The sequence below is a fragment of the Oncorhynchus mykiss genome, chromosome 22, assembly GCF_013265735.2.
Source record: "Oncorhynchus mykiss isolate Arlee chromosome 22, USDA_OmykA_1.1, whole genome shotgun sequence".
Lineage (NCBI taxonomy): Eukaryota > Metazoa > Chordata > Actinopteri > Salmoniformes > Salmonidae > Oncorhynchus > Oncorhynchus mykiss.
The window spans coordinates 18064697-18082196 of NC_048586.1; the positions used below are offsets into that span (position 1 = coordinate 18064697).

The following is a 17500-nucleotide window of genomic DNA, read 5'->3' on the forward strand; positions in this document are numbered from 1 at the left end:
GCTCTCTGCGGGGAAAAAAGGCCTTCATTGAAGTAGCCTATGTGAACAGCGTACGCCATTAAAACCAAAATGTAACATTTGAATGTAACCAGCAGCAGAAGAAAGATGGCCGCTTCTCTAACACTGGTCAGAGGAGTCAGCGGAGCGGTGAGTCAGGGTGGAGCCGTGTAGGAGTAGCCTAGAAGTGGTCCACATCTGCTTTCAATAGGCAAGCAGTTTCAACCACCATCAGGTTTCTGGCAGCATACCTTTCACAGCGTTCACATGGAGCCTCCCTCGCATGCTGCTCCCCCTATATTTTCCTACTGGCTCGTAATTATGTAATAATATAATTCTTTAGGAGGATGAGTTCTACCCTTGGCAGGCCATTAAAATGACTGGGAGGCTGGGGAGAGAGGCGCTACATTGACCCGTGGCATGTCAGATGGCTGACTCCATGTTGGTGGACATTCCTCGTCTTCAGAGGAGCATCCCCTCACATTAAGAACATGCCCCTTGAGCATGACAACAACAATGCCTGTCGGGAAGGGAAAACAAAACACGTACGGTCACTGTCATGCAGCACGACCAGCTGACCTCAAATGGGGACACAGACCTGGTTTGAGATGGACAACTGCACTGTCTACTGTAGAATATAGACAAGCAAGAATATAGACTACAGTACTTTTTCACTGCCAATGAACACGTGAATTTTTTTTATTTATATATTCTTTCAGGAGAGTCTGTAATTATGCCATATTAATAGTCCTGCAGCACCGCCCAATTACTTATTGTCCATGTCCCAAATGGCACCATACACACACACACACTGAACAAAGTATAAACTCAACCACTTCAAATATTTTACTGAGTTACTGCTCATACAGTATAAGGAAATCAGTCAATTTAAATAAATTCATTAGCCCCTTACCTATGGATTTCACATGACCGGGAATACAGATATGCATCTGTTGGTCACGGTAAGGGCGTGGATCACAAAACCGGTCAGTATCTGGTGTGACCACCAATTTGCCTCATGCAGAGCAACATCTCCTTCGCATCGAGTTGATCAGGCTGTTGATTGTGGCCGATGGAATGTTGTCCCACTCTTTAAATGGCTGTGCGGAGTTGCTGGATGTAGGCAGAAACTGGAACACGCTGTCGTACATGTCGATCCAGAGCATCACAAACATGCTCAATGGATGACATGTTTGGTAAGTATGCAGGCCATGGAAGAACTGGGATATTTTCAGCTTCCAGGAATTGTGTACAGAACCTTGCGACATGGGACTGTGCATGATCATGCTGAAACATGAGGTGAGAGTGGCAGATGAACGGCATGACAACAGGCCTCAGAATCTGGTCAGGGTATCACTGTGCATTCAAATTGCCATTGATGAAGTTAAACTGTGTTCGTTGTCCATAGCTTATGCATGCCCATAACATAATCCCACCATGGGGCACTCTGTTCACAACGTTGACATAGGCAAACCGCTCGCACACACGTCTGCCCGGTACAGTTGAAACCGGGATTCATCCATGAAGTGCAAACTTCTCCATCGAAGGTGAGCATTTGCCCACTGAAGTTGATTACGACGCCGAACTGCAGTCAGGTCAAGACCCTGTTGAGGACGACGAGCCCTCAGAGGAGCTTCCTGTGACGGTTTCTCACTGTTTGTGCAGAAATTCTTTGGTTGCGCAAACCCAGTTTCATCCGCTGTCCGGGTGGCTGGTCTCAGACAATCCCGCAGGTGAAGAAGCCGTTCAGCTTTCCTTTGACCCTGACTAGTCTCACAGTCCCTGCCCCTGAAAACCATCCCCACAGCATGCTGTTGCCACCACCATGCTTTACCGTAGGGATGGTGCCTGGTTTTCTCCAGATGTGATGCTTGGCATTCAGGCCAAAGAGATCAATCTTGGTTTCATCAGACCAGAGAATATTGTTTCTCATGGTCTGTGAGTCCCCAAGCGGGCTGTCATGTGCCTTTTATTGAGGAGTGGCTTCCGTCTGGCCAGAGATGCAGAGACGGTTGTCCTTCTGGAAGGTTCTCCCGTCTCCACAGAGGAACTCAGGAGCTCTGTCAGAGTGACCGTCACCTCCCTGACCAAGGCCCTTCTCCCCCAATTGCTCAGTTTGGCCAGCTCGAGGAAGAGTCTTCTTGGTTCCAAACTTCTTCCATTTAAGAACGATGGAGGCCACTGTGTTCTTGGGGACCTTCAATGCTGCAGACAGGTTTTGGTACCCTGCCCCAGGTCTGTGCCTCGACACAATCCTGTCTCAGAGCTCTACTTCGAACAAAGTGTAATTTGCATGGTTTAAGGCTTATATCAATAAAGACAGCCTCTTCCAGGGTAATATTTTACACGATCTCTATTCAGCGAGGGGGAAGAATAAATCATGTCTAAACCAATTTGACGGGGCGAAATGCTAGAGCTTGGAAATAGAATTTCCAGTTTGGTACGGATAGTCCTACGTCTTTCTCTCTTTGTAAGTTTATAAATGTTATCCAGGATGGCTTATCTTGACATATACATTTTTAAACTGCACTATGCATTTTATCCCGTTAGCCAGAAGTGGGAACCATGGGAAGCATTTACCTACAGAAATGCAGCTGTGGCAATATATTTATTTTGATAATGGTTATTCTGCCGGTTAAAGCAACCGTTAGTCCATCTACTGAGGTCGGATTGAATTGATTTGAGTGTTCTGTTTAAGTTTCTGCAAATGGTTTTATCTAAGGAAAGAATTGGGAATCTATAAGTAGAGAAGGAGTCCTCCATCAGGGTCTTAAGAGGCAGTAGGGCTGATTAATTTGATAAATTCAGCGCCATCAAGTTTTATCTATGACCTTTTTAATGCGTTTGGGAGCGATTGGGATACATTGTCTAGATATAGTAAAACATTGACTGCGTATAATGAGATAAAGTGGTCAGTATATTTTAGAGATATTGGTGTCATTTCCTTAAATGTATGAATTGCCTGGGGCAAGGGGTCCATGGATAATAAAAATAGCAAAGTAAAAATGGATCGCCTTGTATGCTGCTCCTAGTGATTCTGTTGTAATGATAACAGAGGGATTTGCATAAACAGGAACATCTGCATCGAGATCAGTATCTGACCCCACAAATATCTTTACTTAGTGCCAGAGGAGCTACAACTTGCACCGTTCTGATAAAAGAGAAGTCAAGTTTCCCCTACGTAACACAGAGCCATTGAAAAAGCTTCAATCTAGACGGGCAAAAGAAGGGGGACAGTGGTATTTATGGACGCACCATGACCTACAGCACTGGGAAGGTTTCTTCTTCTTGGATCCTCAATGTCAAGAGTAAGTACTTAGTATGCATCCCAAATGGCACCCTATTCCATATATATAGTGCACTCCATTTGACCAGAGCCCTACGGGTCAGGGTCAAAAGCAGTGGACTATATATGGAATAGGGTGCCATTTGGGACACAGACGTAAGGAGAGGTGATGGATCTTTTCTTCAGTATTGATGAATGCTGCCTGGGAGAGCAACAGAACAAAGTAACAAACTCCCTGACACATGACCTCCTCCTGGAAGCAGATAACCATATGTGCACACGATACCCTTGTTTGAAGGTCGTCTGTAAATCATAGATGGTGGGAGCCCGCTTTAATCTAACACTGTGTGTGTGTGTGGGGCATTTGGCTGGCAGATGTCCAAAGTGTTCCATTCCATCGATACCAAAGAACCTAAAGTCTTAAGGTTGGTGCTGAACATATCTACATCCCACACAATATTTTTAAAGTCATTTCACCAAGATGCTCTCACTGCACACAAACATGCTTTAGCTCCATCACAGTTTGAGGTCCTACTGTACACTTCCACAAAAAGTAACAGTTGGAGAAATTCTGTGTTGTTGCAGAGCATCCAAGCAGAAGAGGAGCTGACTGGGTTCTGCTCCAGCGGCTCTGAAAAAAACAATACCTCAGGAAGCTGAAAGTCACAAGACTAAGATCTTTTAATCCCCATCAAGACGCATTCCATATATCTACTCTGTCTCAGCACCTGCCCTGGGTTCAAATACTATTTCAATTCTTTCAATAACTTGAGCGTTTGGACTAGCCTGCCAGTAGCCTGACAGTTTTGGGAGCATTTTATTGGCCCATTAAGCCAGGCAAGCTCAATCAAGCACAAATAAAGAATTTGAGATCATTTGAATAGTATTTAAACCCAGGTATCCTTACCACTGGACAGTCAGGCTGTACTGAATCAGACACCGCAATGCTGGCTCCCTCTTCCTCTGCTAACAAGCATCTCACCCTCATCACAAACAACCAATCCCAAAGGATAAGGAAGTGATGCATAAGGTGGGGCTAAACTATCCTCATAGCAAAAATACACATCCATTTATTTCGATGTTGGATTTAGCGTTGGTTTAGTATCAACAGTAATGGAAATACAATGTGTTAGAATTTGAAAAAAAAATGTATTGTCCAAAATTGTTTACATAATCACTGTATGAAGGTTAAAATGCCAAGACTGTTACACATTATAGAAAGAGCTGGAGAATTAGCACTGAAGGTATTGTTATTGTTGGTCCAACGTGCAGCACAGGAATGCAAAAGGTCTGTGTTTAGGAACTATAAATAATACAGATTTATCCATACTGTCAATGTGCCAGAACAGAAGTGACCCAGGCGAGTAGTCTGTCTGCAGAAACAATTTCCATTGTGTCAGTTTTATTTTTTAAATTAAAGATTTTCGAGTTAGCTGTACTTAAATTTAAAGTACTTTCAATATCAGTGTGTTATTATGCCCAAAATAAACAAATATGAACCATATGAACCCATAGAATTACATATTAGGGTCGCTGTGTATGAACCTATATGATCGATACTGTAACTAAAACCAGAGTGCTAAAATGGGTTTCTAACAGAACAGTTCCCCCAAACTGGACCTCTCAACTCCAACAGTTAGCTCCATTCTCTCAGGAAACAGCTCTAGACTTGGTTGCCAAAGGCTTTGCTATCAATGACCTGAATTGTTTGAGGCAGCCATTATCATGCCATGCCATCTCAATATTTTCAGGGGGGATTCAATAATGTGCTTCCTTACATTATGTCAGGGGTGTGGTCATGACAACAGTCAGAAGTGTGTATCCTTTAACATGGGAATTACAGTAGGCGGGTGAGACATACTTGAATCTATGGTAACTTTCCCAAAATTCCCAGGTTTTCCAGAAATCCCAGCAACCCAACTTGGATCCTTATGAATTTTTCCCTATTCACATTTCATCCAACACAACTTGACTTTAAAGATCTTAAATACATTTCCAGACAAATTCAAACAAACCCATAGATTAGGATGACACAGGGGGGAGGGATGAGCTTCCTTTGTGAGTGAACTATACACATGGAGCACAACAGGGTGCTCTGTGGACCTGTGGTGCTCTGTGGTGTTAAACATCTGTGGCCACAGCTCAATGGATTCTGACCGAGCGTCTGAGCTGCAGTCACTGTCAGACACAAAGTCAGTCCAGTTCTCCTCTAACTCCCTCAGCAGTCCCAGGCTTCTAGCTCCATGCTCCTGTAGCTTCCCTGGCTCCGGCTCCAGACTGCAGCAGCATTTATCATTTCAATTCCCTTTGCCTTGCCCACTGTGTTTTAGGAGCACACCACAAGGGTTTGCGGGCGGCGAGAGTATTTAGAGTACCAAGAGCCATTTGAGAAGGGGGGGGAAAAAAAAATCAACTAAAATGTGGAAGCTCATTGACGGCAACACAGGCAAAGATGGTATGTTAGAGAAGCCAGAGGAAGTTGAAGATAGGGGAGGTTTTTACATTCATACTGGATCTTGATCATGAGCACTGGTTAAAGTCCAGCCCGGTTTAGTTGAATCAACTTAGGAAACGGGTAGTTCAGATCCTGGATGCCGATTGGTTGATAGGCACTATTTATTGACTTTAAATTGTAGGCAAATGCCTGTTAACAGTTCCTTCCGAATTCTCTCTCCTTCTTGAAGACTTTACTGCAGGGATCATTAACTAGATTCAGCCGCGGGGCAAACGTTTCTTGAGCGGATGGTGGGGTTGCAAATTGACTGACTAAACAGATAGAATATTTGACTAAAACAATTGTTTCACACCTGGATTACATTTAAAGACATTGCCCTGCGTAGGGTGCCGTCTTTCAGATAGGACATTAAAGCGGGTGCCATTCAAAATCACTTATTGTAAGAGTAGGGGTGTTCACGGCGGTATCAAGGCTAAATTCCCAACCTAGCCACATTCCATCATGCCCACCTAATCGGCATATATCACTCCTCAACGGATGTGTGGTGAGCATTCTGGCATGAAAATGGTCACCGTGCATCCCTGAGGTGGGTGCTACACATTGATGGTGGATGAGGTAAGTTTCCCCCTACTATGTAAAAAGTGCTTAGGAGTTCCTCAGTTTGTAGAAAAGCGCTATATAAATCCAATCAATTATTATTTGTATACGATCACATACAGAATGTCTCTAATATGCGTGGGAATACTTTAACAGATTTGGAAATCACTTGGAGCTGATTTCCTGGTGTTTTTTATATCTTATGTCCACAAAACATGGGGGTCCACCATACACATGGTTTTGGCCCGCCAGTTGGGGAACCCTGCTTTACTTTATCGTTTCATAAAGAGGATGCAATTTGGATTTTTATCATGAGCCCCAGAAATGACTCCATTACTTCACATCAGACTCAAAGCAGAGACAGGGAAGCCGAATGAAAACCATGTGTACGGTGGAGGTGAACTCAAAGCGACAGGAGCCTGCTTTCTGTAACACCACAGTCTCATTAGTCACACATCCTTTCCAATCGAAGAGCGATCCCACACACAGCAGGGCCATAACGCTGCCTTCATGTCGTTAAAACCGAACCATGGATTAGTTTCTCCTGGCCCGTAGACTACTTTCAGGGTGAGGAACCATCGAACATCAAGTTGTAAAACTTCCCCTTTAAAGAGGACTCATTCAAAGCATTAGCAGAGAGCAGTAAGGTAAACATAACCAAAGTATTGATTGCTGCCATCCCTTATCAATTGTCTGCTTACAAAGTAAGTAAAACAATGTAATTTATTTTGTGTGTGAACTATCCCTTTTACATGGAAAGCAGTGGGGAGACTTGACAGGAACTGAGACCGGGACATCTGAGGAGCAGAACCGACCCTTAGGGGAGTGTCAAAACATGACACGCGTACATGATGACAGGGTTCCAAACACAGAGCAAAGCCACTGTAGAGAGCTTGTCTAGCTTAACTGACTGGCCATGCTGACGACATGTGCAGTGGACAGAGTAACATTTCAATCGTGCATTTTGGGGGACAACAAATCAAGATCACAAAACCAATGACCTACACTCTGGAGATATAGTTAGGAAATAAAATGTATTGGAGAAATGCATTGTGGTCCTGTGTAGAGTTCGGCACTAGCACATCCAGGATAGTGGGTTCGAGTCGCACTGTGGCCACCAATATGAACATTTATGCCCACATGACTAAATTGCTTGGATAAAAGTGTTTGCTAAAAGGCATAAATTATATTATTCTTCATGACAAACCTCTAACTTATCCATGTTGATCGGGATTCTCTTTTTTCCAAATGTTTAAGTGTATTTTAAAAAAAGCATAGCCTACGCATCAATGATTTAAATGTTTGGTTAAAATGTATTTTTAAGGATAACAAGTCACCATCCATTAATCATTTGGAAAATGGAAATTCAAGCAATCTTTGCCAAAAGGACCTTTGCGATAAATCAAGGCCTGACAGTACCGTCTGCCAGCCTCAAGTACATGTTGGGAAAAGCATTCTGAGACTGTCATTTTTTTTGTAAAAAGCCTGGTTGCTCACCCATGACCACACTGGACACGGATGCCCAATTCCAAATCAATCCCTACGCATGTGGAGATACAAAAATATATTATAGGTGTTAGTGATATGGCAATATCTCCACCTTGCCCCCTTGGATAGGCTAGGTGGAGTTTTCACCATACTGCTCATCTCCACAAGTGCATAGGGCGTAGGGGTCGATTTGGGATTGGACCAAGTCCAAACAGACAGTGATACTCAGAGAGGGATGCCAAGGAGAGCTCAGTAAACAGCACAGTAGGAGCCTTGGGCCTGCTAACAGGAGGTGGGTGGGGGGGTCAACACAAGGCCTTAACCTAAGGCAACAAAGTACACTTCAGCACCTCTACTCCAAACACAATGAAGGTTATACAACATGCTCAGCTCGCGCACACTCGGGTGGGAGGGAAAAAAAAATACATTTTTGGTCCATTCACAAATTGGATCCCTCTCCTCCTTATGGCCCTAATCTTTCAATGTTTGCAGATTTGGTGGAAGCCTTACCACTACACTGTTCAGAAATGCTAACATCAAAGAAGATAGGACCAAGGGGAAGGGATACAGAGAGCGATTCCTACCTTCCCATCAAGGCGTGCGGTCTCTCCTGGGCTGACCCGGGCATTGCGGGGTGGGAGAGTGAAGGTTGGAGACTCCGGACTTGGAGAACCTCGGCCTAATGTCAAGCTGGTCTTGGAGATCCGCGTTGTAGTCACAAGCTGCACATCCCCCATATTTCTGTAAAGGATAGAATTACTTTGTAAATTGTTTTGATAATGCACTTCCCTTTTATAGGCCACATCCCCAATGGCATTCTATTCCATACGTAGTGAAGTACTTTTGACCAGGGTCCATAGGGGACTATAAAGGGAATAGGGACACAGCTAAAGGCTGTTTGGCTTCACATATTACAGATAAAATAGAAATAGTTGATTCCTGTCTTTATATACCTTTCTCTTTATTCTAATCCACCATTTGGGGTGTTTATTACGTCTGGGGTATTTATTTGGGGTATTTATTACGTCTCGCAACGTAAACCGTTAAAAGAACCAAACAGAGGAAATGGAATGAAAATGGGAAGGGACCTACCGGAATCTGTCCAATAGAAATGCTTGCTTTTGTTGCAAAATGTTCTCAGTTTGGAGTAAACATTTCCTGTTGCAAACCTCTTTGCAACAGAATCGGTATAATGAATACACCCTGGTGTCAAGCCAAATCAGTAGACCTTATCAACCATAAAAACAATTGTGAATCAATGGATGATTTTTAACAATCATTACTTTTGAGCTTGTTATTCTTATACACCTAGCTTAGCTTTGGAAGGCCAAGCTGTAGAGGTAGTTAAGGAAATATTAGAAAATAACTGCAACTTCCTTTTCCTGATGATTTAGGGGAAATACCTCCCATGTTTATTTTCCAGCACAGGCTTGAACAGAAATGGCATTCTCAGACACCTTTTCAGCCCCCCGACCACATTTCTGTGACAGAGTCAAAACTCAAATTAAGAGCAAATAAGCAACCCCCCAAAAAAATATTCAACAAAAAAAATATCGCTGTAGGCTATAACCACCATATTTGACTACTCAAAGTTTTCTGGATCACAGTACGTGCTCAATCTAGCTCTAGCTGGCCAACATTTGCATCCCTGCGTATCTAATCTAAGTCATTAGAATAGCTAAATAAAGGACAACACCCACATACTGTACTCAGTAGGTCCGACAGATGCCTTGGTCATTGTATATCCCATGTGTGGAATGTGTTAATCACCACCATGGTCTCAATAGAGGAGTTGGGACAAGTACACGTGTTTTTATCCTGCCTGTTTTGAGACGCTAGATGCCTAACGCTGGTATAAAAACACTGGGCCTTCAGTCTGCAGCCATATGGAGCTGCAGCCGGTGCCCCCGAGGATGAACGTGAGAGTGCCACAGGGTAGAAAACCATGAATGTTACCTCCACGAGATGCCAGAAGGGCCTGTTGGACTACTCTCCAGCTTAACAAGTACTGGTGGTATTAAGCAAAAGGATTTGATCATTCACAACCACCAGTTCCACTGGGAAACAGGAAAGGCAGTCACACCTTTGAGCAGAGGATGAAAGCTCATGCCGCATTTAGTTTCATTAATCTGCTTCAAAAAAAAACTTTGCAAAAAAACACTTATTGTACTCTACGGTTCAATGGCAGTGGCTTTCAAGCATCAAACAAAGAACTTGAGCATAGCCTTTATTAGAATTTAATACAATTCATATCCCAAATCCACACAATGCCACGTAACATCACATGGGATTAATAATGATGTCAATACAGCTGTGTATTTGATGTGGCGTGTTGTAAAGCCCTCTTGCTCTTTTAGTGTTGTGAGAGCGGTGTCAGTTCAGGGTAACTGAGGGGCTTTGAAATGTGTTTTTGGTTGAGGCCCTGGTCAAAAGTAGTGAACTGTATAGGGAATAGGGTACCATTTGGGACACAACCTTTGCCATTGGGTTATTACCTCACAGACGTGGCATGACACACTCAAAACATGACATGCCCTGTCAGCAAACAAAAGCATCACAAGAAGGGGAAGGATTTAGCTTGAGCTCTGGGCAAACATGTTAGTGACATTAAATATTAAATGAATCTAACAAAAGAAGCTTGATTGGCCCCAACGTCAATGCAGTCTATCTACAAAAGGTCCTAATGTATTATTACTCTAAGTATACTAAAAAATATTTAAAAAAGCAACATGTAAAATTTCAGTTCCATGTTTCATGAGCTGAAATAAAATATTCCCGAAATTTTCCAGACGCACAAAAAGTGTATTTCTCTCAAATTTTGTGCACAAGTTTGTTTACATCCCTGTTAGTGAGCATTTCTCCTTTGCCAAGATAATACTTCCACCTGACAGGTGTGGCATATCAAGCTGATTAAACAGCACGATCCTTACACAGGTGCACCTTGTGCTGGGGACAATAAAAGGCCATTTTAAAATATGCCGTCTTCTTTATCCCTAACAGAAACTCATTATTCAATCCCAGGAGCCTCTTCAACATTATGTATTCTCAGAGGTTACCCAAAGTGGACCTTGTCGTTATATCTTTGGACGCCGAAAAGGACTTTGACCAAGTTGAGTGGTCCTATCTATTCAAGGTCCGACAGAAATGTAATATTGGAGATGGGTTCACAAAATGGATCCAGCTTTTATATAGGAACCCCTGTGCGAGAATATCCACGTACCAAACTTTGTCACCACGATTTAACCTTTATATAGGGACAATGCAAGGTTGTGCGCTGTTGCCTCTGCCTTTTGCTCTAATCATTGAACCTCTCGCTCAGGCGATATACGGCTATAATACTAAAGATAAATCTAAATAGGATTTCACTATACACAGATGACATTCTCCTATACAGTGGCTTGCGAAAGTATTCACCCCCTTGACATTTTTCCTATTTTGTTGTCTTACAACCTGGAATTAATATATATATATAATTTTTTTTTGGGGGGGGGGGGGGGGGTTGTATCATTTGATCAAAATAATTTTTATTGTGACAAGAAAAAAAAACTTGACCCCCCCCCCCCCCCCCCCCCCCCCCTGGCTTCATAGCAAAGGGGATAATACATATGAATGCACCACTTTTCATTTTTATGAAGAAAAAAATTTAAATTTCATTTCACCAAGTTGGACTATTTTGTATATGTCCATTACATGACATAATAATCTATTTAAATTACAGGTTGTAATGCAACAAAATAGGAAAAACTCAATGGGGGATGAATACTTTTGCAAGGCACTGCATGTAGTTACCAAACAATACCCCTCACTATTTAAAGAGAATTTCCCCCATCTGATGCAAAAACTCAAGACAAACATACAATTTAAGAACTCCCCCAATTTCATTGCTCAGAAGAATTAATGCCATTAAAAGTCTTCCTCCCACAACTGCTTTACCTATTCCAGAACATCCCAGTATTCATACCTAAGTCCTTTCATTAAACTGGACTCAATTATCAATCCATTCATCTGGGATTATAAAACACACGGGATAAGTAAAACACCTCTGTAATTCCAAGATGGAAGTAGGATTGTCTCTCCCAAATGTTCTATTTTACTATTGGGCTGCTAACCTCTGTGCCGTTACGTTTTTGCTGGATGATGCATTTCCGTCATCCAGTTGGCTTAGTATGGAGCGTGAGGATTGCCCCCAATTCTCTATTGGCGCTGTGGTTTTGTCACCTGTCAAGTTGATGTCACTTTATAGTGACAATCCTATTATACACAGCACGGTCTGAATCTGGAAGCAAATTAAAGTCTATTTTGACCTTACACCAATATCATTCCTGCTTCCTGTTGCCAGAAATCCCTCCTTTGCCCCCTCTAACACCTTAGAGCAATGGGGAGAACTAGGGCTCAATACCATAGGGGATCTATATATAAACCCAGCAAAAACGTTTGTCCCTTTTTCTTCAGGACCCTGTCTTTCAAAGATGATTTGTAAAAATCCAAATAACTTTACAGATCTTGATTGTAAAGGGTTTAAACACTGTTTCCCATGCTTGTTCAATTAACCATAAACAATTAATGAACATGCACCTGTGGAACGGTCGTTAAGACACTACAGCTTACAGACGGTAGGCAATTACAGTCACAGTTATGAACATTTAGGACACTAAAGAGGCCTTTCTATTGACTCTGAAAAACACCAAAAGAAAGATGCCCAGGGTCCCTGCTCATCTGCCTTAGGCATGATGCAAGAAGGCATGAGGACTGCAGATGTGGCCAGGGCAATAAATTACAATGTCCGTAATGCGAGACGCCTAAGACAGCCCTACAAGGAGACAGGACGGACAGCTGATCGTCCTCACAGTGGCAGACCACATGTAACAAAACCTGCACAGGATCGGTACATCCAAACATCACACCTGTGGGACAGGTGCGGGATGGCAACAACTGTCCGAGTTACACCAGGAACGCACAATCCCTCCATCAGTGCTCAGACTGTCCGCAATAGGCTGAGAGAGGCTGGACTGAGGACTTGTAGGCCTGTTGTAAGGCAGGTCCTCACCAGACATCACTGGCAACAACAACGTCGCCTATGGGCACAAACCCACCGTTGCTGGACCAGACAGGACTGGCAAAAAGTGTTCTTCACTGACGAGTCGCGGTTTTGTCTCACCAGGGGTGATGGTCGGATTCACGTTTATCATTGAAGGAATGAACATTACACCGAGGCCTGTACTCTGGAGCGGGATCGATTTGGAGGTGGAGGGTGCGTCATGGTCTGGGGCGGTGTGTCACAGCATCATCGGACTGAGATTGTTGTTATTGCAGCCAATCTCAACTCTTTGAGTTACAGGGAAGACATCCTCCTCCCTCATGTGGTACCCTTCCTGCAGGCTCAAACTGACATGACCCTCCAGCATGACAATGCCACCAGCCATACTGCTCGTTCTGTGCGTGATTTCCTGCAAGACAGGAATGTCAGAGTTCTGCCATGGCCAGCGAAGAGCCCAGATCTCAATCCCATTGAGCATGTCTGGGAACTGTTGGATTGGAGGGCGAAAGCTAGGGCCATTCCCCCCAGAAATGTCTGGCAACTTGCAGGTGCCTTGGCGGAAGAGTGGGGTAACATCTCACACCAAGAACTGTCAAATCTGGTGCAGTCCATGAGGAGGAGATGCACTGCAGTACTTAATGACTTATGATTTTGACCCCCCCCCCCCCCCCCCCCTTTGTTCAGGGACACATTCCATTTCTGTTAGTCACATGTCTGTGGAACTTGTTCAGTTTACGTCTCAGTTGTTGAATCTTATGTTCATAAAAATATTTACACGTTAAGTTTGCTGAAAGTAAATGCAGTTGACAGTGGGAGGACGTTTTGTGTTGCATTATAACATTCATGTCATCACAAAAAAAAAAAAATTAAAAAAGGTATATACTTTCTTAATGACTTAATGTTTATTGTATGTGCAACAGAAAGAGGGAGGGTAAACATAAAATCAGAGAGAAGCCAACTCACTGTACTCTGTGTTGGGCTGCCTTTGCCGTAGGAGGGGCAGTGGAGGACCAAGGCCTGCCTCTGTTTAGGAAGCCTGATGCTTGTTCGTCGGAATCACCACTGGCTACCCCTGGGGCTGGGTTTGTGAGCGTCCCTCCTTTTTCCTCCTGTTTGCATGGATAAAATGAGTTAAGGTAGGAACACATTATTTGTCTAAGGACAAACAGAGCTGCACATCTTCACATGGATTGAGAGTGATTGGTTCATTTGTTTATTGATTGAATTGATAAGTATAAAGTTGCTCCAGCCTGATTTTTTTTTTTAAATGACCGATGATAAAACACAATAAATGCCCAAAGGTGTCCGATTTCCAATTTTGTCCTCTTTTTCCATTTGATTCTCAAAAGTCCATATTATGTTACTTTATTTAGCCTGTCAAATGATGGCTTACTTCCAAAAGAAGTCAGAGTCTTTGTTCAGCTAACACAACATCGTGTTAAACACATCTATCATGGAAGAACACATGGTCTCGATTAAAAGTTAAATACTTTGTTTTATTCATTAGATTCTCTTCAGTTGGAAATCAAAACGAAAACGAGGAGAAACTGATGCAAACAAAATTGGAGTATAACCTCAGGTGGAATCTAAACATGTGCTTGGTGAGGACTAGAGAATGAAAACAGTTGTGTTGCTTGTATTGACTTTCCATCAGCCACAGGAATTAACATAAATGGTTCCTGTCTGAGAAAACATTTAATTGACAGGATGTGCAAGGCCTATAATAACCAACAAAGTCCCTTTTTGCTGTATAAACCATCAAGACAGGGAAAAAAACAACAACTGTTAGTTGTTATTCTGTACACAAATTTGACAAACAGTTCCCTCTAAGCATAGCACGAACATCAAAAGGTTGCCCTTAACTACAGAACTGTTGTTTTTCTGAATGCATTCTTCTATCCGTGTCCCAAATGATCCATGGGCTCTGGTCAAAAGTAGTGTACTATATAGGGAATAGGGTGCCATTTGGGATACATGTTCTGTAATCCATCATCAGGATGCCATGTTGCTTGCCATCTATGAAATAATAACAGTGGGCCACTATCAGCAAAAACACAGCCAGACCTGTGTTTCATTAATTATTTATTTAACACCAAGATAGGCACGTTGGTGCTTTATCAGTGGACACATTGCAGAATGTATATTCAGTTTATTTGAGCTATGATGTTTTGCATGGCCCCGAGTCAGTCATGCCTCATACCTCACATTCGACATGGTCAAAGTAAGGTTCATACCCTTTAAAAACCAATATCAATAAAAAGAACCACGGCATAATAGTTCAGCAAGGCAAATAAAAATGCTTGCAATAGCTGATAGAAGACAAACCACTAAAAATGTATCAGTGTTATTGCAAACCCACATAACCATGGCTATTTCCATACATAAGACTATTTAACTGTGTTAACCCTTAGATGCACAACATGGGCCCAGGAGGCCCACAGGAATATTGGTTCCATCCAAAGTACTCCAATACCAATGCTCCTTTCATCTAAGGGTTAAGTCACATATGCATACCTGGAATACCTGGCTGGGAGAGATGTACTCTCTCTCTGACAGTTTGGGGGACCGTTGCTAGCAATAAGCAAACACTTTTACATGGCCATGGGGTCATTCACCTTCACTCGAGGCCATTAGGGTGAGATAACCCACAGCACATAAGGTATACACATTCCAAATTATACCCTATTCCCTATGTAGTGCACTACTTTTGACCAGGCTCTGGCCAAAAGTAGAGCACTATATAGGGAATAGGGTGCCATTTGGGACGCACAATGAATCACCAGGAAGACAAACAGGTGTACAACACGGAGGGGACTGCAGTTAAATACAAAAGGACATAATGAAAGGAGAATGATGGGGACAAACTGGATAACGTGTGTATGAGCACAATGTCTAATCTTACTCAGAGTAGAGTCACACTTGTTGGAGCTTTTGGTAAACGTGACACACTGTTGACTGACAGCTGGGGGAAACATGAGTTAGGAGAATCTTATTTTTTTTCAAATAAAAAAATGAATAACAAATAAATAAAAACTGAGTCCATGATGTACATGGACAATACTACTGCTCGTCAATAGCATCAGGAAGCTCATAGGACAGGACTGTGATAAGGCTAGTAACAACCCGGTAACCCACGCCTCTCAACAAAGTACATCCCAAATGGCACCCTATTCCCAATGTAGTGCACTACCTTTGACCAGGGCCCATGCCTCATAACAGTTTCATTTGCCAACTGTGACTGTAGCCGAGTCATGTCATATCAAACCGTAATAATTAAGTTTGTTTTCCATAAATCTGTACTGTCCTTTTGTTTATCACGCACTGCTTTGCTTTATCTTGGCAAGTTGTAAATGAGAACTTGTTTTCAACTGGCCTACCTGGTTAAATAAAAGGTGAAAAATATATAAATATATATATATATATATATATATATATATATATATTTTTTTTTTTTTTTTTATCCACATGGGAAGATACCAGATTTCCTGCTTATTCCCTCCTGATTTCAGGATTCTTACAAATGGGATTTCTGGAAAACCTGGGAATTTTACATAACCTACTGTAACACCAACCAGCTCCATTGTCTGCCTGTAGTCAGTGTCTGGACAGGGAAAAATGCTGAGCTAAGACTTCTGCTCCTACTCAAGACCGTCCTTAGGTTCTGGATGCCCAATAAAATAGCTGACTGCCAGAGCACAGCTGGCGAGTGAAGATAACTATTAGTGTTACAGTATTAACTGGACTTCTTGTTCAATCACCTGTGTTTCATTACTTATGGCACTACTCACGTCCAACTGATTATGGATCAAGCTCATTAAGAAGAAATTCAACAGGGGCCTCCTGAGTGGCGCAGCGGTCTAACATGCTGACCAGACTGGACACGTCGCGTGCGTCGCAAAATAAATGTAGAAATCCATGTTATTCAATTATTGCGCATGCCCCAACGAGCATCTGCGATGCCAAGGGCTAAAATAGAAGTCCTTCCTATTTCTGACGCAAATCGCGCTGCAAGTCCTGCCTCTCCCATCTCCTCATTGGTTTATAGAAGCAGGTACCCACGTGCCATCTCCTCATTGGTTATACCCACGTGGGTGATTGAAAGACAAAATTCTGCCGGTCGTCCTTGTAATACTATGAAAGTGTAGATGCCAATCACCATATAAGTTCAAAGATGAAAAAGCCTGGAACGAGGAGAGATGACTAGAAACGATTCAGTTGGCCGTTTTATGTGTAGATTAATTGTCAGAGTAGAGGACCTTGTGCATTTCAGGTAAAATAACAACAATGTTTATATCCCAGGTCAAATTAGCTAGCAACAGCAAGCTAGCTAAATAGGACAAATTAGCTAGCAAGTGCAAGCTAACTAGCTAAATTGCCATTCATGTTTAATGCTTTTCGAACTGTCCCCAAATTAATGTCATTGGTTCAGAGTTTGTTTTGATATTTGAACCTGCGTGTCGTGATCGCGTTTGGTGTAGGGGGACAAAATAAATGTTTGCACGTTAGCGCACGCGTGCAGCCGGTTTGAGTTCCACGTTAGGCACTGCTTCCCAGGGCTAGCTGTTACACTACGGATCCTGGTTCAATACCGGGCTGTGTCGCAGCTGGCCGGACCTGAGACCCATGAGGCGACGCACAA

The 17500-nt window shown here is 42.7% G+C and overlaps 1 protein-coding gene across 2 annotated transcripts in view; it reads right to left on the bottom strand.

The window, feature by feature from the left end:
• Positions 1–17500, bottom strand: part of LOC110501531 (myosin light chain kinase, smooth muscle) — a 78034-nt gene that overhangs the window by 54774 nt on the left and 5760 nt on the right. For both annotated transcript variants that reach the window (XM_036958908.1, XM_021579175.2), the window contains exons 2-3: positions 13825–13970; positions 8408–8564 (exon numbers count right to left, since the gene is read on the bottom strand). In XM_036958908.1, coding sequence (XP_036814803.1) covers positions 8408–8560 — 153 coding nt within the window. In that variant the 5' untranslated portion in view covers positions 8561–8564; positions 13825–13970. The remainder of the gene's footprint in view (positions 1–8407; positions 8565–13824; positions 13971–17500) is intronic.